Genomic DNA, 22,786 nt, shown 5'->3' with positions numbered 1-22,786 from the left:
CGCAGCGGTCACTGTGGCACAAGTTTCCCGAAGAGGATTACAAATGGTGAAGCAAGGCCATTCCTCCATCCAGCAGCAGATTCTCTGCAACTTAGCTTCAGTCCTGCCTGCTGCTGCCATTACTGCTCCAGGGCCAGCTTTGCCACACCAACTCCACAAGATAAGTTGCACAACCAGCTAATGCTCAAGTCCCTGACCCTCTTTCAGAGCCGGTTCAGAGAAACAGAGAAAATGCTTCAGTGCAGCCTGTCTGAAAGTCGACAAAGTGGAAGGCGGTGTAGCCCAGCAGCCCTTTTTGCGACCTGACTACTGGAAGCTGGCAAACCATCAGCCGTAGCACCCCTGGAGCGGTACAGCAGGAGGATGGCACCCGGTTCTGCCACAGCAGCACCCCTCAGGCTTCCTGTGTTCATGGCTATGGTTGACCCTGCTTGAGTAAGAAAGCCAAGCAGAACCAAGTGCTGCAGCAAAGGAGTGTGTGTATGGCATGGTGGTGATAGCATGAGCCAGCATGCTTTGAGCAGTGGGTGTATTAGGGCCTGAATCAGCTCTGGGTCCAGGGGCTGCAGGAAACGGTCTGGTTTGGGGCTAAAACCATCACCCTGAGGTGCTCTGACAAGTACCCAAGCGTGGTGCTGCCATCACAGAGGGGCGGGTGGGCAGGCGGAGGGCTGCCTGTCTCACGGCATAGTCTGTAGTAAGATCCTGTACCCTGAGGGCTTTTATGCCCCTCTGTGAAAAGATTTAAGAGGGGAAGGCTTAGTGGGAAATGTTAAGTGGTGACAAGGAAACAGAGGGGACGTTGTTCCAGTGACCTGCCTGGCGCTGACAAGGGCGGTTGTTTTCAGGCTGTGGCCCTCGGACCTCTGGGAAGCTGGGGGCTGCTTGGACGGGGGATTGGTGAGTAAGGAAGAGCAGGGCCTTAGTTTGCTCATCGTTTACGTTTTTTTCCCTTGAGTGTATCTAGACTGAAACGCTTTCCATCGTGTCCCCACGCCCCAGCTAGGTTTAAATGGCTTTACGGGTCCTGCAGGCTTCACCCATTACCCATCAATTTGTAGTCAGCCCCAGCCCTAACGAAAGACCACATCTGACGGTCCCATGAGCTGCGTTCCTTGCAGCCCTCTGCTTAGTTCTTGATCCCTCGATGCAGTAATAGGTTCCCCCAGGGGCCCTGAGGTGAAACAGTTCAGGAAACCGGAAGAGAAGGCTTTGGCCAGGGGTGTTTATAAAAGATCCAGTCCCAAAGCAGATTAAGAGCAGTTTAAGCATGCCAGGGGAGGTTGTCCTCTCTGAATCTAGAAATCCACCCTGCAGCCAGGGGGGAGGGGGTCACGCCTGGCTTACCACGTGCCCCGGCACCCTCATCGGTGGCACCCTGGGGGTGCAGCCCGTCTCTCTGCCTTACCTTTGATTCCTTTACATAAGAGGCCTTTCTCTATTTAAAAAAAACACGCGCGCATCTTGTGCTGCTCCTGCTGAGTGGATAATCGCTTGGGATGGGTTGTTTACCTGCACTGCCAACCCCTCCCCGGCTGCCGCTGCTATTCGTGGCAGTGCAGCTCCGTGCCGTGGCCACCCTCTCAGTGGCATTAGCCTTTTTGAGGTGCCCTCTTCTTTTTGGCATCCCAGCAGCCTCTAACAGCATATCCCTACCGGGAATAGTGGCATTTCCAAGAGCTCAGTCTTTTTCCAAGAGCTGTGCCTCTCTGGGTTGTGCAGTCCCAACAGTAGGAACGGGGTAGAGGAAACACTGACACCAGGCCAAAGCATACCAGAGCTGATTACAAAGAGTCTCTAATTGTGTGCTGTATTATGACAATGCAGAAGGAAAAGGAGAGTCCTTCACAGCCTCTTCAAAATACATTTTCCAGGGCTGGTTTGGAGGTGGGCTGGAAGATTTTGGTGTTTGGGCTGCTCTGAGCCTGTGTTATACCAGCATGGGTGCAGGATGCAAGTAGATATATCACTGGTAGGTATGTGGGCATATGTACACAAGGACCCGCTATTCTTAGACTCTTGCCATCTTCTTAAACCTGCTTTTGTCTTTGTCTTTTTTTTTCCACCCCACATCCCACCTCCCCTCCCAGGCCGAGTTACCTGCAGACCAGGCCAGCTATTTTACGTCCCCATTCCTCCGCCCTGGCTAAAAACTGTCCCTCTCCACCGTCTGGTCAGCACTGCAGCCAGCTTGTGCCAACACCTCCCTGTCCCCCTCGGGACACCTGCCTCCCTCCCCGCTCTGCTCGTCCTCCACATGGTTGGCCTCCTCGCTGGCCGCCACCACGGCGTTGTCGGTGCTGTGGGCCGGCTGGTGGTTGTCGCTGCTGTGCTCCTCGGCTTCGGGCACGTCGGACTCTGCTTCTTCGGTGTCGCTCCCACCACCCCCCGACGGGGTCTTCTCTGGGGGAGGTGTCTTCTTCTTCCCTCGGTTCAGGCAGCAGTAGGTGGCCATGGCCAGGAAGAGAGCGGAGAGCACCACCTCCGAGCCCGCCAGGTAGAAGATCACCTCGTAGTTCTTGAGAGCGTCGACCAAACGGCCTGAAGGTTCGAGAAGAAATGGAGATGTTAGTGTCTGCCTCAGCACTCCGACACACAAAGCCCAGCACAGGTGGGCAGCACCTGCATTTGGCTGGGGAACAAAAGAAGAGCAAGAAACCTGGGTATCTAAAATCAACATGGGTGAGGGCATGGGCAACTGAAAATCATGCTGTACCACGAGGGAACTACTATAGGAGTGTGTGGGTTTGGGGTTTTCCCACGTTCTGACAAGGCTAAATAATGGTGATGGGGGTCACACTGTGATAGGACATTTTCTTGCCAAGGTGAGACCAGCTTCTGAGAGCCTGGCTTCCTTAGAGGGCCCACACCTGCTGATGTCTCAGCCAAAATGATGTTTCTTTTGACTGCACCTCCTGAATGCCTCAGGGCTGGCAAGGGAGGGGGGGTTCACAGTCCTGGGGGGCTGGAGCTGCCGCCCTACTGTGGTTGGGCTGGCACCCGCTGACGGGGATGGGGCCCCGTCCTGCGTTCTCCTTACTACGGCTGTGACCCCGGGTCCCTGCTGTGCTGCACCCAGCCCCGCTTTCACACGCAGCAAATTCCTCAGCGGATGAATGCGCCCTGTTCACCCAGGCTGGAGAGCGAGCAAGGAGCATGCGCGTGCATGCGTGCATGTGCAGCTTATCCTACAGCAAGCCCCTCAGCCCCGTGGTGGAGGGGGAAGCAGCTCAGGAGGATTACACCAAACAAAGCCACTTTGTTCAACCCTCTTCTTCCACCACAGCACTGCTCCCCCGGCTCCGAGTCTCAAGCTTCCCGTACCAGGGGGTCCCCCTGGGGTGAGGAGGTGGGAGCCCCCCGCATCCATTCTCCAGTGACCCTGCACCTTCTCTGTCCTGTTTTGCACTTCACACAGTACCAAAACACAGTAGAACTGAGGAGGGGTTCCCCCCGTGACTGCTCAGAGTGGTGTCCCCACTGGCACACTCAATGTACAGGCTGGTGGAAGTAGGGACCCCTGCTCTCCATGTCCTTTCTCTGTTGCCTTAATGTCTCCAGTCTTTCCTCCCCGCTCTTGAAGTTCCCTGACAAGGAAAAACTTCAGCTGCAGTGGTCTCCTACATCCTGTCCTAATGCAGGAAACTGTTTGGCCTTCAACTCTGTGAAAATAGCAAGTGACAGGGCAGGCCAGCATGGAAAACTCAGCCATTTTCATCTGCTCCTTTTCCCCCTTTCTTTCTGGTTCCTTTACTCCTGGGGCCTGCTCACTGACAAAGCTGGCCTACTGCCATATTGCGTGCAGGATTTAATAAACGTGGCTCCTGCTTCCTAATAGCCTTCTGCTTCCTCAATAGTTATTTCGCTAAGTGGTCCAGGTCCTCAGAGCAAGGAAACGTTAAATCCTTCTCTCCCCCCCCCCCCCCCCCAAGGTCCCTCTGCAGCTGCCTCCAAGACACCTATTTTTGGACCCTTGCTGGCCTGGGACTGCCAATTGCTCTACAGGTTGTAAGGCAGGACATGACCTAGCATCAAGAGGGTCTTCACTCAGAAACGGTGGTACATGAAGACCTCTCATTCACACAGAGGTCTTCACTGATGGGCTTTAACCCCCATGCTGCAGCCAAAGGGAGCGAGTGCAGGAAGCAATGGACTTGTTCCTGCCCAGGGATTTGCCCATGGTCTGTCCCTGACCTTTCCTCGCAAGTCACAGATGCAGGGAACTGCACTTTGTTTGGAAGCGAGCCTTTGGCACGATTTGACTTCCTCAGACCTGATCAGACACTTAATCTGAAGCCACGCCAGCCTCTTGGGTGAAGGCTTCCTCTCCCATTGAACAACCTATGTCAGGCTCTAGGGCATGGATGGACCTTACAGGGACCTTACATGGTCCCTTACAGGGACTATGGTGTAGACTAGACTGGTGTAGAAACCATGAGTTTCTTAATACTCTTACAAAAAGTAACGGCAAATGCGTTGGGTGGCTCTACACACTGTTTTGGCAGCTTTGACTGACAGCAACATGGCACCTAGGGTTGGGGCCAACACAAATTGAAATTGTCATTTACAGCATCAGTCAAAATGCCATGAATACCAAGAAGAACCTGAAACACCCTCACCTTGTCCCACTGAAGACTCTCACAGATTTGCCTGCAACATGTGCCTGCCCCTACCCGTAGCATGATTTGATGCAATGTTCACAGCAGAGACAAGGATCCCAGCATGAAGGAGAGGGAAGTGCCACCGATGAAGACTGAGGGGCGCTGGAAACCATGTCACTCTGTATGCTGGCCATCGCTCAGGTCTCTCAGCAAGGCAGAGAAAGAAATATCACTTGCCATTTTCTGCTCCAGATCAGATTCAGTGTTGTGGTGGAGAGAGACCAGGAGCTCTCACTTCAGAGAGCATCCAGGAGAAATTTGAAATTGAGAAATAGGGCCTTTATTCATCTACTTTGCCCATGACCAATACCTGCAATACCGTGGAATGGAAGCAAAACCAATCACCTGTGTTTTGGTTTGCAGCACGAGACCTACCTGCAGAGGGGGGACCAATGAGCACAGCGAACGCCTCGATAAGCAGGACCAGCCCGATGGCACTGGAGAACTTCTGGGAGCCAACGATGGCCATCAGCACCTCGAACTGCAGTGCCCCCACCATGCCGTAGGAGATGCCGAAGAAGACGCAGAAGATGACCAGCCCCGTGTAGTTGCTAGCCCTGGCGCTGCAGATGTCCGTCAGGCCGTTGAAGAGCATAGCGAAGCTGAACAGGTAGGCCACGTGAGGACGGACCCACTTCAACCCCGCCACCATGCCGCAGGCTGGTCGGGCAAAGATGTCTATGAAACCGATGATGGAGAGCAAGAATGCGGCCTCTGTGTCTGGTACTCCCGTATCCTTGGCGTAGTTGACCAGCAATATGGGGGGCACAAAGAGACCCAAGACCAGGATGAACTTTGAGATGGTATAAATTATAAACCCTCGGTTGGAAAAGATACTAAAATCCAACAGCTTCTTTCCTTTCTTGGGCTTCCTCTTGGCTTTCTTGGCTTTCTTGGTTCCATCTGTGGTGCTGATGCCCTCCTCTGACTTCCCTCCTATGGGCAACATCTCCTTGGCTTCATACTTGTCTTGAGTCTTCTCCATCTTCCTCTTCATGCCCATATCCAGGGGTCTCATGACTGCCCCACAAGTGCAGCAGTTAAGCAGAAGGCCCCCCATGATGAGGAACCCTCCTCGCCAACCAAACTTCTCCAGCAGCACCTGCCCCAGTGGAGAGAGGGAGGAAAGGAAGACAGGGCTCCCAGCAGCAGCCAGTCCATTGGCAAGAGGCCGACGCTTGTCAAAGTAGGTGCCCAGCATGATCAGTGAGGGCTGGAAGTTCAGCGCCATACCCAGACCTACGTGAGGGTGAGAGCCAGGAGGGAGAGAGGGAGTGCAAGGACATGAGATGTGTTTTGGAACAAGCTGAAACCCATCCAAGGCTGTCCTAGTCCTGATTCATGTGTTCCTTACAAGCCTCTTCTCCACCTTGTTGGGTTGCCCCTGGAAAAGATGGTCTAATAGCCTATCAGCCTGAACTGTATTTGACTCTGATAACTGTGGCCATGCTTAGACAGGACCTGTGCCTTACACAGGAGCCCTCCCTCCCTCCCCTACCACTTTATACTGATGCCACCCCAGTCGCCATGACTGGGCATCACTTGTGTTTCTCATGTGCCTCTCCCCTCATCCACAGGCTCTGCCTGTTTGTTTTCAGCAGTTACTTCTCCCACAGGTGTAACATGCAAGAACTAGATGCCTCCTGTGAGCAGGTGGGAATAGGTGAGGGGAGACCTGATGCTAGACATGGTAATGCTAAGGTAAGTCTGCTCCCCCTGCTCCTGGGCCTCTCACCTGTCAGCACGCCAGCTGTCAGATAAAGCTCGATGATGTTGGTGGTAAAAGATGCCAGGATCATCCCAGAGGAAGCTAGCAGCCCGCCGATGAGCATCACAGGCCGGCAGCCAAACTGGTTCACCATGATGCTGCATACTGGTCCTGGAAGGAAGCAGAGGAGACAGAGTAAGAGACCAGAAGGAAACAGGACATCTGGGAAGGGGCAGCCTGCCCAAGCAGGGCACCCAGGGAAGATGAAACGCTAATGACAGAGATCCCTGCTTGGCTGCTTAGATACACAGCCCTTGGGCCTGGCCCAGGCGGTGTGGAGACCTCTGCTTTGCCCTGCCTTCAGCCCCCTCTTCTCTGGAAACGAGAAGGGGCTTCATGTGATAGGAACAGTGCTTCAACACTGGGAGCAAACCCCATGTTAACTGGCTAAGAGGCAGGCGGGATGACCCTCAAGGGCTGCTGGGGCAGAGGAGACAGGGACATGCAACGAGCCACACTTCTAGAAGAGAAGTGGTGGGACAATCATGAACATTGGTTCATGACCAGGCCAGTGAACTTGAGGGCAGCCCCTGGGGACACGGACTGGGCCTCTAACAAGGCACAGACTGGGCAGGGGGAAGTGTATCCAAGCATCACCTGTCCCGTAGAGCATGGCCAGCATGATGGAGGAGATCCAGGCTGTGTCACTGTAGCCCACGTGGAAATCTTTCATGAGCTCCTTGAAGTAGACACTGACGGCTTTCGGGAAGGCATAGGAGAAGCCAGTGATCACAAAACACCCGAAAAGCACGATCCAGCCCCAGCCGCCATCCGGGGGCTTCACGGGAGCTGGGAGCTGCCCTTCCTCTGGGTCAGCTCTCCCCATCGTCTAGCCTGGGAGGGGGAAAGGCAGGCCGTGAGGCAGTGGGGTGACAGAGAGCGAGCTCTCCAGGTGCTGCAAGAAGAGAAGAGCACAGCAGGCAAACATTTACTGCAAGGCCCCGTATCCCCTGGTCAGAGGCAGCCAAGCAGGGTCACTGAGCCACGAGGGCCGATGTGGTAGCATCAGGAGCTGCAGCATCACGCTCACCCCATACTCAGCCTCATGTACAGACCCATGAGAGGTCAGAACTGGCGATGTGAACCCCTCCTGGCTCCCAGGGGCAGCCTTTGATCCTCTCGCCTTCTGGTCTGCTCCAGCTGGGAGCCCACCGGGACCTCCACACGGCAGAAGCGGTGGGGCACAGGAGGCCCGTTCACCCCGCCGTGCTTTCCTCAGCACACAGCCCTTCCCTACCCTTCTCTTCCCTGCTGCATGGGGCCAGATTTGGGAAATGGGTGAAGGGGGAGAGCACAGCAAACTGGTGGTGATGTTTATTTGCATGCCAGAGAGATTAGGGTTCTGTACCTACCCGGAGGGGCCGGAACAAAGCCGAAGGGGGGAGAAGGAGGGAATTAGAGGGGATGTCTTGTGAGTTGCTCTCAGGACTCCTAAGCTGCCCAAGAATTTTGCTCCACTTGGCTGCTGTGGGTGTGCGTTTTGTATTTCTCCCCTAGGTACCAGGTCTCTGCCATACCCCTTCCAGCACAGAGCAGTACTGCTGGCCTCAGTTTCTTGGGTGCTCAGGCTTATTTTCACACCTGTACTCAAAATTGTCACCGATCTTTGATTATAGTTGCTCGCCAGTAGCATCAGACAGGTGTTAGAAAGCATCTGCACCCAAGTGCTTTGACACAAAATAGTCTTGGCCAAAGGTTTTAGACAGACAATGGAAGGCTTGATCATGGCAGCACCCAAGCATCTTCCACAGCCATGGCTCCCTGCAGCAGAGCTCCCAACCTTCAGGACCCCACCAGCCACAGAAATCAGAGCAGGATCTGCCTGTGAGCATGGATTGAGGCAGCTCTTCTGGGTGGCAATTCTATAACAGGTTCAGCCAGAACCTAAAAGCCAATGCAGGCTCCTTCTGTCTCTCCCCCCAACCCAAGTCTCAAGGATCATGGAAAGGGGCAGAGGCATGAACTGAGACCCAGCTGCTAGAAAGCCAAAGAATCATTGCAAGGAAGAAAAGGTTAATTATACACTCTCCAGACACCCGTACATTTCCCCCCCTGCCCTTTCTGCTGTTCTGACCACTGGCACCAGTACAGCCAGACTGAACACAGCCTTGCTCAGCTTCAGCCCCTACCTGCCTGCTGCTCCTCTCCCAGCTCCACCTGACTGCCCGGCTACTTCCAGCCATCCAAAATGTAACCCACTGCCAAAACACAGCGATGTCGCAGTCGGTGCCAGTCCCCAACCACCACTCCATCCGCTACACCTCAAATAAGAGTGACTGCCACCAAACATACCCCAATCCTTTTTGTTTGAGCCCCTCTCCCAGCCTCACTCTTCTTGTTCTTGTCCTGCACTGCAAATCAAATCAATTAATCAGGCCGCTGCAATTCATCCTTTTTTTTTTTCCCTGTAAACATCCTCATCTTCCTAGCAAGAAAACATTTGGCTACCTGTGGAATGCCCTTCAGAGATTTCCAAAGTATCTTCTGTCAGTGGTGAATCAACAGCATATGACTTTGAAGGGAATTTTAGACAAATATATATGGGTACTGCTCAAGTCCAGGGCTGGATGGGTACCTGCGGGAGCCACTTTTTCAGTGCAACACAACTATACAGCAAGGTAGGAAAGGGCATTTACCTGACTGCAGCTCGAAGCCAGCTGACGAAGACGAGGTGCACCAGAGAAGCTCACCCGTGGAGCTCCCTCCAAGGCCAATGTGCTGCAGCTCAGCTCTGCTGGGGCTTTATCCCAGCTCTGAGCCAGGCAGTTCAGAGCTGCCTCGCTCCTAACGCTGCGGTGCCTATGCAGGCTCCTCTGCTCACGGCTGCACACGGTGGTCACACCGTGTACCCTGCACCTGCCTCTGCATATGCTACAGCTTGCTATTATTTTCTCCTCGGTTAAGGAGCTTTATTCATGGTTAAAAATATCACACGTAAGTTCACCCACCCGTAAAAGCTCATCAGCACAGGCAGCAGCCTTTCCCCTGGGCATCACATGCAGGCAGGCCCATGGTGAGCACTGCTGCAGATCAAGCAGCAGGTAGATGCTAGAAGAAGACTTGCACCGGCACCAGAAGTCACAAACCCAAGCCAGGAGGACAAAAACCACTGCAGGATCAGCCTTGGCTGCCAGTGCCTGGGTGCACACAGAAAAGCTGGTGCACGACAATGTCCAGCAAAGTCCTGCTGTGCCAGGCAAGCTGCACCAGTACCAGCATCCAGGAGGGTCCACATGAATGCAAGGATGTCTCCTGCTGCCTCAGTAGAGTATGGATGGGGTGGGGAAGGTTCAATAAATTAAATGCAAAGGTCATGATTCATGCCACCAGCCTCCCCAGCCCAACATCACCCTGGATAAGCATTTGCTAGAGAATTAAATTAGAAAAGGTCTGCAAAAAGTTGTCCTTTTGGCTCAGACGCATGTTTCCCACTCTGCCACTGACCTGTGCAATGACCACCCGAGCGCAGGCTGAGTCCCCGAGGTGAGGGGATGGGTCTGGCTGGCGTTCCCCGGCTCTGGATGAGGGTGCCCAGTCAGATGGCCCTGCTGGCTCTTTGCTCCATGGCGGGCACACCGTCAGCAAGGCACGGGGCGATGCCTGCAGGAACCCAGCACCCTTCGAGCAGTCTCCTGTGCCCGACTCCTTCCTTCAGGGCAGCCACGTCCCCGCTGGAGAACTAATCCCCCTCTCAGCCTGCTTTCCTCCAGCTCTGATGCCGCCCTCTGCAAAGCCACCCACGGCCAAGCCGGAGGGGACGCCCCGCGCAGGGGACCCCCTTGCCTCCCGCAGGTGGGTGCGGGCAGGGTGGATGTGGGTCAGCAGCTGCTTACGGTTTCAGGTCAGCAAAGACCGGCAGGTGCTGAGCGGGCAGAAAGCACTTCTCCACTTTTAAGAGGCTTTCCCAGCCAATGGGGAGGAGGTGGCTGCCTGAATCCCCCGGTAATCCCACAGCCGGCTGGGGGGCTCCTCGCCTCTCCCCCAGCAGAGCAGGGCAGGTTTGGAGGGGACGAGGGAGGAAGAAGCGGTGACGGTGATGGGCTGAGCTGGGAGAGAGGATGCAGGGGAGGGGAGTAGCAGAGGGGCAAAATTGTGGATGGGGCTGCTTTTCACAGCCTCCCCAAGCCCCAACGCCTCTCCCATGCTCATGGTTTTGCAGCAGCATGGGCAAGGCTGAGGGGCATGTGCCCAGCAGAGAGAGAAGCTCAGTTGGAGCAGCCAAGTGATCACCATCCTTCATGGCTGGAAGAGCCACCGGGGATGGATCCAGCACACCCCCAGCAGCTCACTAAAACCCCCAAAACAACCCCTACATGGCTGCCAATTGACCGCCTCTGGGGACGAGCCAGTCCCCGCCACACACAGGGAAACCCATTTCCTTGCAGGCTGGGGGGGGGGCAGATTTTTGGGGCCCACGTGTTAATCCCACCAAGCCTCTTAACCCCCACACCCCGTCCTGCCTGGCGGCAGGGAACGGGGCACACATGGGGCCCACGGGGGCTTGGCAGCACTCGCAGCCGGGGTTTAATTTCTATTAATAAGGCTAATCGGCTCAAGCCAGGGCCGCCGCTCGCGCTCCCTCCCTCGCTGCACCTAGGGCTCACGCCGCCTGTGTGTGCGGCATGGTGGCGGGGCCTGGCGGTGGGTGAGAAGATGGCCGACAGGCCTTGTCCTCCCACCTGAGGCCCACCCAGGCATGGAGGCCGGGTGGAGGCCGGGTAACGGGGTTTTGCTGCCCTCCAGCGGCTGCAGACATGGGGCCGGCTGGTGGGGGCTCAATGGGGGCTCAAGCAGCCCCCCAGCCCCTTGCTGGTGGGGTCACACGTCCTCCTCCCCCCATGGCCTCTGACCGAGGGGAAGGCCTGGCCGCTGGGACAGCTATGGAAGAAGCGTTCTCCATTTTATTTACAAATGCCTTGTCCATAGGACATCAGGTGGAAAAGCGGTGCAGTGGTGCTGGGCTCCATCACTTCCCCCTGCTGTGCCCAGGGGCTGCCCAGCAAGGGAAGGGGTCAGACGGAGGCAAAGAGGGGCAGGTGGCTCCACAATGAACGTGGCTGCCAAGGGGGCCAAGAGCCCTTTAGCCGGACCACGTTGCTGGAAGCTTTCTGGTGGCCACCTCCATTTGGGGTTCATTTTTCCAGCAACGAAGGAATGGTCTAGCAAGTGTCCTTCTCCTCCTTCCAGACCATCAGCATCCCCTCTCCCAGGCCACCAGCATCAGTAACGCCAGGCTTCTCCCAGTCAAGTACAATAATCACACGAGGGAGGGGGGGCAATCCGAAGAGAGCAGCAGGGGCGTGCTGCTGGCTACAGCATGCCAGACAGCCAGGAGAGACGGATCCCCACGTCCCAGAGGGAAGGGAGGGATAGAGAAAAGTCACTCTGCGGGCGGTAGCATGAGGTCTCTGCCCTGCTGGGGTTGCAGCCCGTCACTGCTATGCCTTCCTCTTCCCTGCTGAAATTCTCGGCTGTCCGCAGCGCCGCTTCATCGGATGATGGGTGCCGAGCGGTCGTTGGTGACCGTGGGACGCAGCTTGACTGTGGCAAAGGGGTTGGTACCTCTGGAAGGGGAAAGGAGAGAGGCAACCATCAGATAATTTGCAAAGACCATGCAGGGGACCTGCTGACTAAGCAAGGGCTGTTCAGTGTTGCCAGAACGACACCTCCATGCCAAGGAGGTGGCTGTCGCAAAGCTGGCTGCTGAGTGTGTTTTCTCCCTCTTTAACAGCCCCTGCTGCAGGTTCCCGTGTGGTTCCTCAAGCTCTCCTCAGGGCTTATCCTCACCCTCACTCTTCCATATGATAAAGGACACTAGCATAAGGCTCTCCATAGTGGTAGCACTCTACACTCCTGACCCTAACCCTCCAAAGCAAGCAGGGAGAAGAAAGATGTCACAGCACCATGCTGGAAACATGGAGACACCAACCTGGCCGCAGGGGGAAATTATGGCAAGCCTCATATCCACGGACCTGGCTCATCAAAGCTAAAAGCCACGTCCCTTATGTCCCCTCAGCCCTTTCCAAGCAGGCAGCACTGCATAAATCATTCAGCTCCATGCTCTGGATGGGAAGGAGCATGCCATCTGGTTTGGCCATCTTGTCAGAGTGCTCAGCTCCCACCTAATACTACCAGGGGCAGGAGAGAGCCTCACCAGCCAGCAAAGGCCAGAGGGGCCCACCTCTCCCTTCTGACATGGAAGGTGAGTTATGCATTGCTTCCTCCAGTCAATTCCCCGTTCTTTCCATGTTTGATAACCCAAAAGAGTAAATAATAATAGTATTCTAACAATGCCACCCTATCTGATGACTCCAGAGTGCAACCCCATGCCTCACTCACCGTGGAAAGAGTTCAGGGGGCTGGTCAAATACTCCTGATCTCTGCAATGAAAAGAAAGGCACGTGAGTGATCTGGGGTGCGGAGGGAAATGGAGAGACAAAAGTTGGGCAGGGGACACTACACACAGGGGAAGATTTAACAAAACACTTGAGTGAGTTAGGAGCCTAAGTCCTATTAGCAGGGCTTTGACTCCTTATTCATTCATTTTCTGTGTTGGGGGTTGTCCCTACACAGGTTCCTTATGGACACCTCCTTTTGTCTTGGGGAGGAAAGGAGATGCCTCAGATTCCCTACGTGTCACATCTGAAGAGCACAGCAAACAGGGACAGTCTGAGCTACATTCCACCCTGCCAGCACAGCCAGAGATGCCCCCTCATGTTGCTCACCCATCCTGGCAAAGAGTTTATTGTCAATGCCCTCACGCTCCCTGCACTTTCAGGGAACTCGAGAGCTGGAGTGCTGTGCCCTACCCTACACCACATACTGCTCAAAAGTGAACCAACCTGGTGGAGAAAGATGGAGCTAGGCCCTATGGCCCTTATCTTTGGCCAGCAGATAGTGAAGGATCAGTGACAATTGTAATGGCCTGATAAAGCACACCAGTTTCTGTATCTGGCGGCAAACAAGAAAGCCAAGTGTGGCTATCTGTGTTCCAGCTGGGAAGTCAAAAAAGGTTTTATTTGCTCCTGGCTCAACAGGAGGATATCTTCGGAAGCTTAGAGCAAGGTTGAGCCTTTCCAAACTTCTAATGAGGTTCAATTGCTCTGTTACCGTAATATAAGTGCTTCATACACTTAGTTGTTCAATCCCAGGTCTATCCCTACACCCTAGCCCTGGGGCTGGCTGGAAACCAGTGGCCCTGGGATCATAGGCTGCGGAGCCCATTCACATCCGTGTTGTGCAGCCTGAGGATTCCTGAAACCACAGAGCAGGCCATGAAGGGGAAAAAAAAAGTTAAATGTTACAGAGACGAGGTTTCCCAGCCTTCTGAGACTGAGCAAGGCACACCCGGAGGGCAGCACCATTCTTCCTTCTCCTAATCAGAGGTCCTCATTTTACACTGCCCTCACCTTTAACTTTGACTGTTCTCACCAGTCAATTCCCCACAGCTGGAAGCAGAGTGAGTGGAGGGTTTCCTTCCCAGTATGCCATCCGTGAGCCACAGGTTGGAGATTCCTTGTTCTAAGACTCTCCAAAATGGCTGTGCTCTCAGCCTTTACCTCTAGCTGTTTGCCTGTCCCACCTGTGACTTACTTTAACCCAACCCTTGCTTGAATTTGGGAGAGGAGCCCTATGAAGCTGCTCTCCATTCACTGAAGGGAGAAGAAGGATGGCATCTCTGTTAGCTGGTCACCCACTCCCAGTCCAGCCTGATCACTCCATGGTCCTACTGTTAGCAGAAAGAGGTGCTGCCCCGGAGCCACCAGAAATCAGGCTGGGAGGTCATGGAGAAAAGGAGTGAACTGAAGGGGCCCTGGTGAGCAAAAAGAGAGAGAAATGAGAAGGGTGGGGGCACAAAGGCAATCCCTGAGGGAGGAAATCCAGGCACCAAGGGTCTGCACATACAAAGTTGACAGGACATGGTTGCATGGGGACAGATTGGATGAGAAAGGCCGTTGCTAACAAGATGCCTTAGCTCAGGAAAGGACGAGGGCACACTCCTACATCTGTGTACGTCATCCTTCTTAACAGGCCTCCGCAGAAAAGGATGGAAGTCAGCTCTGATGGAAAGACGTGCCCTGCTCCACACGTGCCAGCCAGCCCTCCTGCACTCACCTTGGAGCCTGAACCAGCCGAGGTCACCAGCCCGCTCTGGTGGCTGCTGGCAGCCACTGGTGGGGGAGGCGGGTTCGGCACAGCAGCTTGGGCAGCAGCAGGCCGGTGAGTGTTGGAGGAAGAAACGCTGGGACGGTCCAGGATGTCATCCATACTGTGACTGCTGCGGAGCGGGAAGGACCTGAGCAAGAAGAGAAGACAATGCGGGGATAGCCAAGGAGAAAGGAATGGGGAGAAGCACAGGTGTTAGCCACGTGTCCATGGGATATCTTTGGAGAAAATATGGGGCTTGGAGTGGCCCAGTCTCCTTTTAGAAAATATTGCACGTGTTCGTGGAGTCACCTAGGGTAAGTATGTGAGATCTCAGCGCACAGTGAGGCTCTCAGCAAATTGCAATTCTCCACCGGGTGCACCTGAAACGGGCACCGGTGTGAAAGACCTACAAGGAGGCACTTTATCTTCTGCCCGGCCAATTGCCCTCCTCTTACCTGATGGGTGGCTCCTCCATATCCCTCACGCCATCCAGAGGCTTGACATAAGCTTCAGGGAACCAGCCGCATCTAGGCCACAGAAACAGAGATAAATGAGCTCCAGGCAAACCATGGTTTGTGGTTTAGATCCAGCTGCCCAGCACACCTATCTACACCCATCCCAGACATTGACCAAGCCCCCGCTACTGCAGCTACCACGTGTGATAGGGTTCAGCGTTCCTTTTGCCCCTAGGTGGAGCATGGGGTTATTGCAAGACAGTCCTTGGGAGGCCATGGAGCCGTGGTATTACCACCCCTGCTTGGCACTGGACTGGCTTATCTCAGAGGCTATGCAAAATCACTGCTCCTGGGAGCAGGACTGGCACAATCCAGGAAGAGAGGCTCTGACTGAGAGCAATCACAAGGAAGCCAAGGCCAGCACTCAAGGCAGCATGTGGCAATCCTCTTCTCCCCAGGTCAAAGCAGCTCTGCACCAGAACCCCACTAAAAGAAGGGCACTGTGCTTGCCCGTTTTTATCTGAGTGACCTTCCCTGCAGAACACGGGGCACAGAGCCCACGTGAAAGTGGGCAGCCTTTGCCAACAGGTGTCAGCCAGCGGCACCGCAGGGAGTAGTAATTCAGTAAGCGCTGGGTGCAGCAGTTTCCATGCCCTGCCTGCGTCGGAGCTGAGAAACACCAGGCCTCTCAGGTAACTCCCGCAGTTCACGGTCCTCAGCTGGCTCCCATGGCAGGAGTCACTCAGCCATGCAAGCCGGGAAGCGTCACCGGGTCCCTGGCTCTCCTACCCTGGAGCCTTCCCAGGCAGCACATCCACCCTCGCCCTGCTCCACCACTTCTCCTGCTCAAGCAGGCTGGGGACACGGCACAGGAGAGGTGGCGAGCAAGCCACCAAGCCCATTGACTGCACCAAGGTCTCACGTACATGGACGAGCCCTCCAGCTTGCCGTACAGCCAGCCGTTCTGCGCTTCTGGCATCAGCACCGTGATAACGTCCCCGGGGTCGAAGCGTAGCAGGGTCCGGTTGGTCCCCGTCGTGTGGGGCACGATCGCCTGCACCCTCACCGCGCCGCTCTTCCGCCAGCCCTCGCTGCTGCTGCTGGCCTCGCCGAAGGAACCGGAGCGGGAGATGCGGCCGGTAGGGAGCAAACCTGCGGGGAGGCATCAGAGGGGTCTGGATGGAGCTCAGCATCCTCCTGCAAGACCCACGCCGCCTTGAGAGGACCAGCGCTGCGTCCTCTTTGGCCAAACATCTCGGGCACAGGTACAGCCTGCTGCAATGATGGGCAGACGGCCCTCTTCCTGGCCCTGCTGCAGCAATTGAGAGTTTGTGTAATTTTTCTCTCCCCCCTCCCTTTTCTTTTTTTTAAGACTTTCAGCTGAAATTTGTGATGAATGAAAAGCAGGCGAGTCCTAGATGAACTCCACTCCGAAAGCTGAGCTCACCCCCACTTCAATCAGCCTTGTCCTCCCCAGCTCCCACGTGCACTGTCCTCTCACCAGGCCCAGGGATGTGGCCGAGGACCTGTGGTCTGATGGTTGTGGTCCCTCCCTGAGCCTGACCCTGTTCCCCGAGAGGCCCAACCACCGTGTCTCCCCGTGGCACTGCTCCCAGACGTGGGTCATACTGGCTGATGGTGTCCTCTGCAGTGGCCGCCTGGAGAGCTCTGGTTGAGGAGACATCTTCATTTCTGGCTCCTGAGAGAAGATGCTGGATCTGCTCCCGGTCATGGAAGAAGTAAAGTCCCCAAGGGGTTTCTGGAGCTGTTGGAAGGAGACAAGGCTGAGTACGTATCCGCAGGGGCTGTGTCAAACAAAAGACACCCCATCCCTCTCAGAAAGCCGAACCCAGCACATTTCCCCACCACAACCCGTACACACTCTCCCCTCATCTTGGCCAGGAAAGGCCATGGAGAGGCACCAAGCGGGCCAAAACCTGTCCTTGCCCTGCAGCCCATAAGGGGCAGTGCAGCCTCGCCACAGGACAGCGAAGGCTGTCCACATGCTCCTCACCATCTCAAGGTGCGTGGGGGTGAGCCGGCCCGACGGATACCCCTGGCCGTGGGAGCCTGCGAGGAGGCCCTGAGCGTGGCTGTTTGAGGGGTTGCGGCTGGCCTCCAGCTGCTCCTTCCACTGCGGGGCCTTCGTCTGGATCATGCCCCGGGCCTGGTAAAAGAGAAAAGAGGCGGTGGTGGACGGGGCAGTACAGGCATAGGAGGAGTCAGCCCAGACCCCTGTTCCCTGCCCGATCCATGCTTTACCCAAGGGACAGCTCTGGCTCCCTCCTGCCTGCATCCCCACCCAGCTCTGCTCCCCGGGGCCGTACCCTGCTGTAAAACTGGAGGAGAGTGTTGTAGAGGATCTGGTGCTTTTCGGCCAGGAAGCGGTAGCGCCGCTTCTCCTCCAGCTCAGCCTCCCGCTGGCTCTCAGAGACGAAGGCCTGCATCTCCGAGCGCAGCCGCATCACGTTCTCCTGGGCCACAGGGGAAACAAGGAGGAAGAGATCAGCCTAAATCCAGCAGTGGACTCATGCACGTTTGGGAGGGGAAGCACTGAAATGCGTGGTGGTGTCCCTAGCTTCCCAGTGCACTGCTGGGGCACCACAGAGGAACTTGAGCAGAGTGCCAAGGACCAGCTCCTTGCACCTTGAGGCTTGTTAAATGAGGCAAGAGCTTGGCAGGTCTTGCAGGGTTGGGGACCACAGGTCAGCAGCACCCTGCAGGAAAGGAGGTGCCTCCTTTCCAGATAAGCCTGCTGCCTTTTGAACATCGGGGACAACCCCTTGGCTCTTCAGGAAGGGCAGTGCTGCTCAGAAATCAGCCCTGGCTTCAGAGAAATCAAGTCTCCTTCCTGCAATCACTTCTCACCTTCATCTCCCGGACGTTTTTATCACGGGCCCTCTCCATTCTCCACAGCTCTGCCATGCACTTATCCAGGTTGGTGGCTCTGCGCCTGTACTCCAGCTCGTACTGCTTCTGGCTCTCCTGCCAGGGAGAAAGCAGGCACGGTGAGGAACCAGAGACCCGGCCACGCTGTGATGCAGTAAGGGTCCTGCTCTGGTGGGTGATTGACCGTCTGAGCCCCCCTGAAATCAGGCTTCCGCTGAACCTCTTATAAAAAGCCCAGTCCCCTTTCTTCCTTTGCCTTTCCTTTTATTTTTCAGCTTGCTGATGAGCCTCAGGATGCCATGAGCGAGGAGGACTGGCACCCAGCTCACTGGGAGCAAGCCCCCAGGCCTGTGTCTCCTCCTGTGACACCACCAGGCCACAATGGCACGGGACCCAAACCCACGCAGGGGCTGGGGTTTGGGCAAGCTGGGAACTCTGCTTTGGGATGCCAAATCTCTTAGCCCCACGGACGCGCTCAGCAAGTCCCACTGCACAAGGAGAAGAGCTGCCTGCCCTCGTTCGCCCTCCATCAGCTGCCAGACCAGGGAGCTGGGCTGGTCCATGAGAGAAGAAGGTAAGACCTCTGAGTCCTACTGAAGAAACACCTCAAGAGCTCAAGCAAGATGTTTTGGGTGGCAGAGAGAGGGAGACAAACAGGGCCGAGGCATGGAAGGGATTTCAGCACTCACACTGATGAACTGCACGTCCATTTTGGTGTTCTTCTCCATGTGCTGCAGCAGGTCCACGTGGAAGGTCTGAGCCTGCAGGAGGCGAAAGGAGCCATCACCCTCTGCCCATCACCATACAGGGTGCTACAGGCTCTGTGGTTTGGGTTGTCTCGCAGAACCAGTGACCCTCCTGCCACCTGACCCCAAAAAAAGGGCAGGGTGCGCACTCAGCACCCTCCGGACCACCAGCCCCTGAGGTTAGCATCCCCTGCTTGCGGTGGCATCCCACAAACAGCACCAAGAAGGGAATGAAGCCAGGCTCCGGCCATGCCAGCTCTGCAACATGCCTCCGCCACGTGCAGCGGGGACAGCAGGGAGGCAGCACCTGCCGGCAGGCACGTGAGAGGGAGGGAGATGGAGCAAACTGGGCAAACGCCAGCGAGCTGCGGGGTGGGAAGTCCCTTCTTTCCCTGACTTGAGCCAGTCCCTGGGAAAAACACTCACCACGACTTCCAAATCGGAGGTCAGGAGCCTCTGCGTGTCAGACATCTGCATCAGGATTTCACCTTCAGAGAGAGAGAGAGAGAGAGACGGGAAAGGGTGGAAAAACCCCGCAGCCATTTCCTGGCGCACCCAGGGAGGCAGAGCAGCAGCGTGCCACCGCGGCCGATAGGCGGGTGTGAAAGTCCAACAGCTATCGCAGGGCGCTGCTCTCTGCACCCTCGGAGGCTGGCAGCCTTCCTCCCCGGGGCTCAGCTCATCCTCCTCTCCCCAGGCACCGGTTACTGCCAACTCCGGGCTGCTACAGCCTGGGAGGCTGCGGGACCAGTGCTCAGCACCAGGTGGGTGCTGAATGCTTTCTACTAAAACATTTAGCAGTGGAACAGTCCCCTGGGCGTGTTTTTAACAGCCATCGTTAGGCTGCAGAATTATTTGCAGTACTGAGTGTGAGCCCCACAGCCCTGAGTTGCCATTTCAGCTCAGCATTCAGTTGCCATTCAGGCTCAGCAAGACAACACCTGCTTGGTGTTGTGGGTCCATGCCCTCAAGTTTTCTCCTCAAAGCTGCAAGAAGGAGAAAAATGGTTCCTCCAAGATGGAAATTTCAACTGTCAGGGCAGGATGCCTCGGCAAGAACTCATTTCCATGACAGGTCCGTGACCGAGGGTCCTCTCCAAGGCTCGGTCACTGATCTCAGGGAAATGCAGGGAGACTGCTGTGGCCCTGGGAGGATATTCAAGGATACACCACATATCTGATTGTCACAGCTTGGACAGGGCCTGGCACTGTGGGGCATCATTTAGGGGATCTGTCTTCCTTCCCCCAGGACCTGGAAAGGGACCAGCTACTGAGGAAAGCCAAAACCTTCAGCAGTGGCACCTCACGGTGCAGAGGATGGTAAGTGGGAGAGCCTTACCCAGCTTGTGTGAGGTGGAGCTCTGCAGTGCTTGCTCCCCAATCTTCTCAATCGCCTTAAAATAAATTTCAGCTGCTTTGGATAGTGCTGTGTGGAGAGGAGACGGGTAGTAAGGATCTGACCTGCCTTCCCATCATCGCCAGCCCCAGCAAGCAGTGCACAAGACATCCAACCCTATACTTCCCCTAAAGGTCTTTCCCCTCCTGTGCCTACTAACTGAGGTGCATCCCAGAGCAGGAGAAAAGCTCAGGACATGCCACAAGGGAGACCAACAGCCTGTCCTGGACGCACAGCAAACCCCCAGGACAGAGGCAGCAGCACGAAGTGGAGCCTGGGCCGTGTGGGACCCCACTCACCATGGAAAGCACGCAGGTAGTTGTTCCCCAGGTACACCAGGTTCTCCAGAGCGGGGTTGAACTGCTCCAGGATGGTCTGTAGGCAGACAAAAGCATGTTAATTTTGGTCTTCCCCGTGCCCCAGAGAGCCCAGCAGGTGGATGGCCTCCTGCTATGCCTCAGCTGGGTGCAGCAGGGACTCAGATCCGTGCTGGATGGCCGTGCTGATGTACGGCTGTGCACAAGGTCAGCTCCCCGCATCACAGCAGCTGGGGCTTTCTGCTACCCCGTGTTGCCTCCAGCAAGGAGGAGAGGAGCAGTGCCAGAGGGGAAGGCAGCCTGCTGGAGCACCAAGCTGTCACCTGCAGTTGTCACCTTTCTCATAGGGCCCCGTGCTCCACAACGGCTGCAGACAGGGGAGTAACAGCGAGGGGACGTGTGAGCAGCCTTATCCCTGAGCCCCGAGCCTGCCTGGGCGAAGGCCACCACTCATTACTCAGACACGAACATGACTTTATCCTGGCCACGATCTGGTGCACTGCCAGCCTCAGCAGCTTGATAAGAGAAGGGATGGACTGCTGCAAATAGACCTCTCTGTTTTTATTTGCCATGTTTATCAAAGGGTTTTATTGCTTGCAGGATAGCAGATCAGAGGCTGGAATAAGGAATTTCCCCTACTCCCGGCCCTCACCACCTTTCTGCAGCACCAGTGCGCCCAGGGAAGAGTTAGTGGGATCAGACTGCTCTTTGCAGCAAGGGGGAAAAGAGCTGAACGAACTGGTGCTTCCTACCAGCAACCAAGGCGTGTGACCCTCCAGAAACATACTCCGTACCCAAATCACCAATTTCTTCCTGGTGTTGTCTTAAGACCCACACCACACTCCCCTCCTGGCAGCCATCTGCTCTCAAGCACAGCCCAAGCCCCTGGGATGGATCCAGCCCTCAGCTGCCCACCCCAGGGAGCCTCCCTCGGAAAACAGCTCTCCTCCCAGCGGCGCGTCTCCCCGAGGCAGGCAGCAGCAGCCTTCGGTGCCCGCGCTCACCTTATAGATGGAGATGGTGGATCTGTAGGACAGGTCCATCTCCTGAGCCTTTTCTCTCTCCCGCGGAGGAGGAAGGGGCGAAGGAGAGCGCAAGGTGCAGCGCTGGTCCAGAGGAGCCCTTCTGCGGAGCTGGATGGATGGAGAGAGCCTGTCACTGGCGAGGTGTGACAGCAGGAAGACACGGACGTGGTGCAAAGGGAACGGAGCACTGCTGGGGTTTAATAATTCACCAGCCGGGAGGCTGGAACTTGATCCCAGGACGTAACCGGACTCTGGAGAGAGAGGAATCCTGCGACAGCCAGCACAGGCATGTGACCGCCTCCTTCAATTATTGATCGCTGCTCAGCACCCGGCTCCCCCTGCCCTGGCACCCGCAGAGCCAGCCACCTGCCAGAAGGACACCTTCCAGCCTCCGGCCGCTCGGAGGAGGCTCGCTCAGCCTCCCCGTGCTAACGCAGCATCCTCGGGTCCCTCACGCGCGGGCACCACACACAGGAGATCCCTGTTGGCTTTGTGGTCACAGGCAGCAAACGGCAGGGGAGGCAGAACGTAAGAAAAGCTCAAAATAGGTTTCGCCTCTTCCCTGCCCGCTGTTCCTCCCCGTTCCTGAGTCTTCCTCCCACTCCCGGTCTCACCGAGGCTCCCTAACGACTAGCACAAGCTTGTGCCCGAAGCCTCCTGTCCTCCCTGCCTGTGTGGAGGCCGAGCACAGCAGCCCTGTGAAAAGCCCTATGCAGGTGGGGCTGGCTTATAAAAAGAGGGGGGAGAGCCCAAGCTGGGGGTAAAAAGCAGAAGAGAGATTATGTTCTCTCTCTATCCCAAGATGTGTGGCTTTGTTTTTCCCCAGGAAGGTAAAGCTTTTCCATTAGGAAAAAGAAAACCTTTATTCCAGCCTATCAAACCCTTTAGTCCATGTGATCTCCTTTGTAAAACTGAAGATCAGAAGGCAAATAGGCAATTTTTAGCCCTATTCAGGACTCGGCACGCACACCCCAGCCAGCAGCGTCCCCTGGGTAGCAACGGGCACCAAAACCAGCCCGCTTGCAGCACTTACCTTGTCCAGGAACCACCCATCCCCAGTCAGTTGTAGCCTGAAGGATTTCAGCGGTAATAGCCTCCAAAAGCATCCTCATGTGGGAGCTGCCCCAAAACCTCCGCACAGGCTGCAGCTGGTGAGCCCAACGTGTAATGCTGTGCTCTGTAGGACAGCCAGCACGCTCACACCACACACACAGCTTCAGAGACAGGCCATTCACCTCTCCCAGCCCATGCAAAGGGAACAGTTCAGTGTCCCCAGGAGCCCAACTTGTCATTTTCTAACTGTGAGAAATTCAGCCTGCAAGCTCAGCCCCCCTTCGGGATGTTGCAGGACGCAGAGGCACAAGACAAACATGGACCACATC

General features: G+C 55.9%; 2 protein-coding genes across 6 annotated transcripts; both read right to left on the bottom strand.

Annotated features, from left to right (window-relative positions):
• Positions 1-5: 5 nt before the first annotated feature.
• On the bottom strand, positions 6-10,285 carry SLC16A8 (solute carrier family 16 member 8). Of its 4 annotated transcripts, none has more exons than XM_080583174.1 (5): positions 9,874-10,285; positions 7,027-7,324; positions 6,397-6,540; positions 5,037-5,900; positions 6-2,541 (listed from the first exon to the last, which is right to left on the bottom strand). In XM_080583174.1, the coding sequence occupies exons 2-5, from the start codon at positions 7,253-7,255 to the stop codon at positions 2,147-2,149; spliced, it is 1,632 nt and encodes a 543-aa protein (XP_080439300.1). In that variant the 5' UTR covers positions 7,256-7,324; positions 9,874-10,285; the 3' UTR covers positions 6-2,146. The 4 variants fall into 4 exon arrangements, with proteins under 4 accessions (XP_080439300.1, XP_080439302.1, XP_080439301.1 ...); XM_080583176.1 differs by having other exon boundaries at positions 7,027-7,263; XM_080583175.1 differs by lacking the exon at positions 9,874-10,285 and adding an exon at positions 9,066-9,432.
• A 183-nt stretch (positions 10,286-10,468) lies between these two features.
• On the bottom strand, positions 10,469-22,696 carry BAIAP2L2 (BAR/IMD domain containing adaptor protein 2 like 2; the record flags this gene model as incomplete). Of its 2 annotated transcripts, none has more annotated exons than XM_080583150.1 (15): positions 10,469-11,993; positions 12,769-12,809; positions 14,545-14,725; positions 15,033-15,104; positions 15,959-16,184; positions 16,662-16,800; positions 17,047-17,199; positions 17,360-17,506; positions 17,901-18,017; positions 18,611-18,682; positions 19,094-19,155; positions 20,006-20,092; positions 20,362-20,437; positions 21,384-21,655; positions 22,438-22,696. In XM_080583150.1, the coding sequence occupies 15 exons, from the start codon at positions 22,694-22,696 to the stop codon at positions 11,918-11,920; spliced, it is 1,980 nt and encodes a 659-aa protein (XP_080439276.1). In that variant the 3' UTR covers positions 10,469-11,917. The 2 variants fall into 2 exon arrangements, with proteins under 2 accessions (XP_080439276.1, XP_080439277.1); XM_080583151.1 differs by having other exon boundaries at positions 10,649-11,993; positions 16,662-16,797.
• Positions 22,697-22,786: the final 90 nt, after the last annotated feature.

The sequence above is a fragment of the Anser brachyrhynchus genome (assembly GCF_964034855.1).
Source record: "Anser brachyrhynchus genome assembly, chromosome: 1".
Classification (NCBI taxonomy): domain Eukaryota; kingdom Metazoa; phylum Chordata; class Aves; order Anseriformes; family Anatidae; genus Anser; species Anser brachyrhynchus.
The sequence above is the reverse complement of the archived record's forward strand: the minus strand, read 5'-3'. Positions and strand labels throughout refer to the sequence as shown.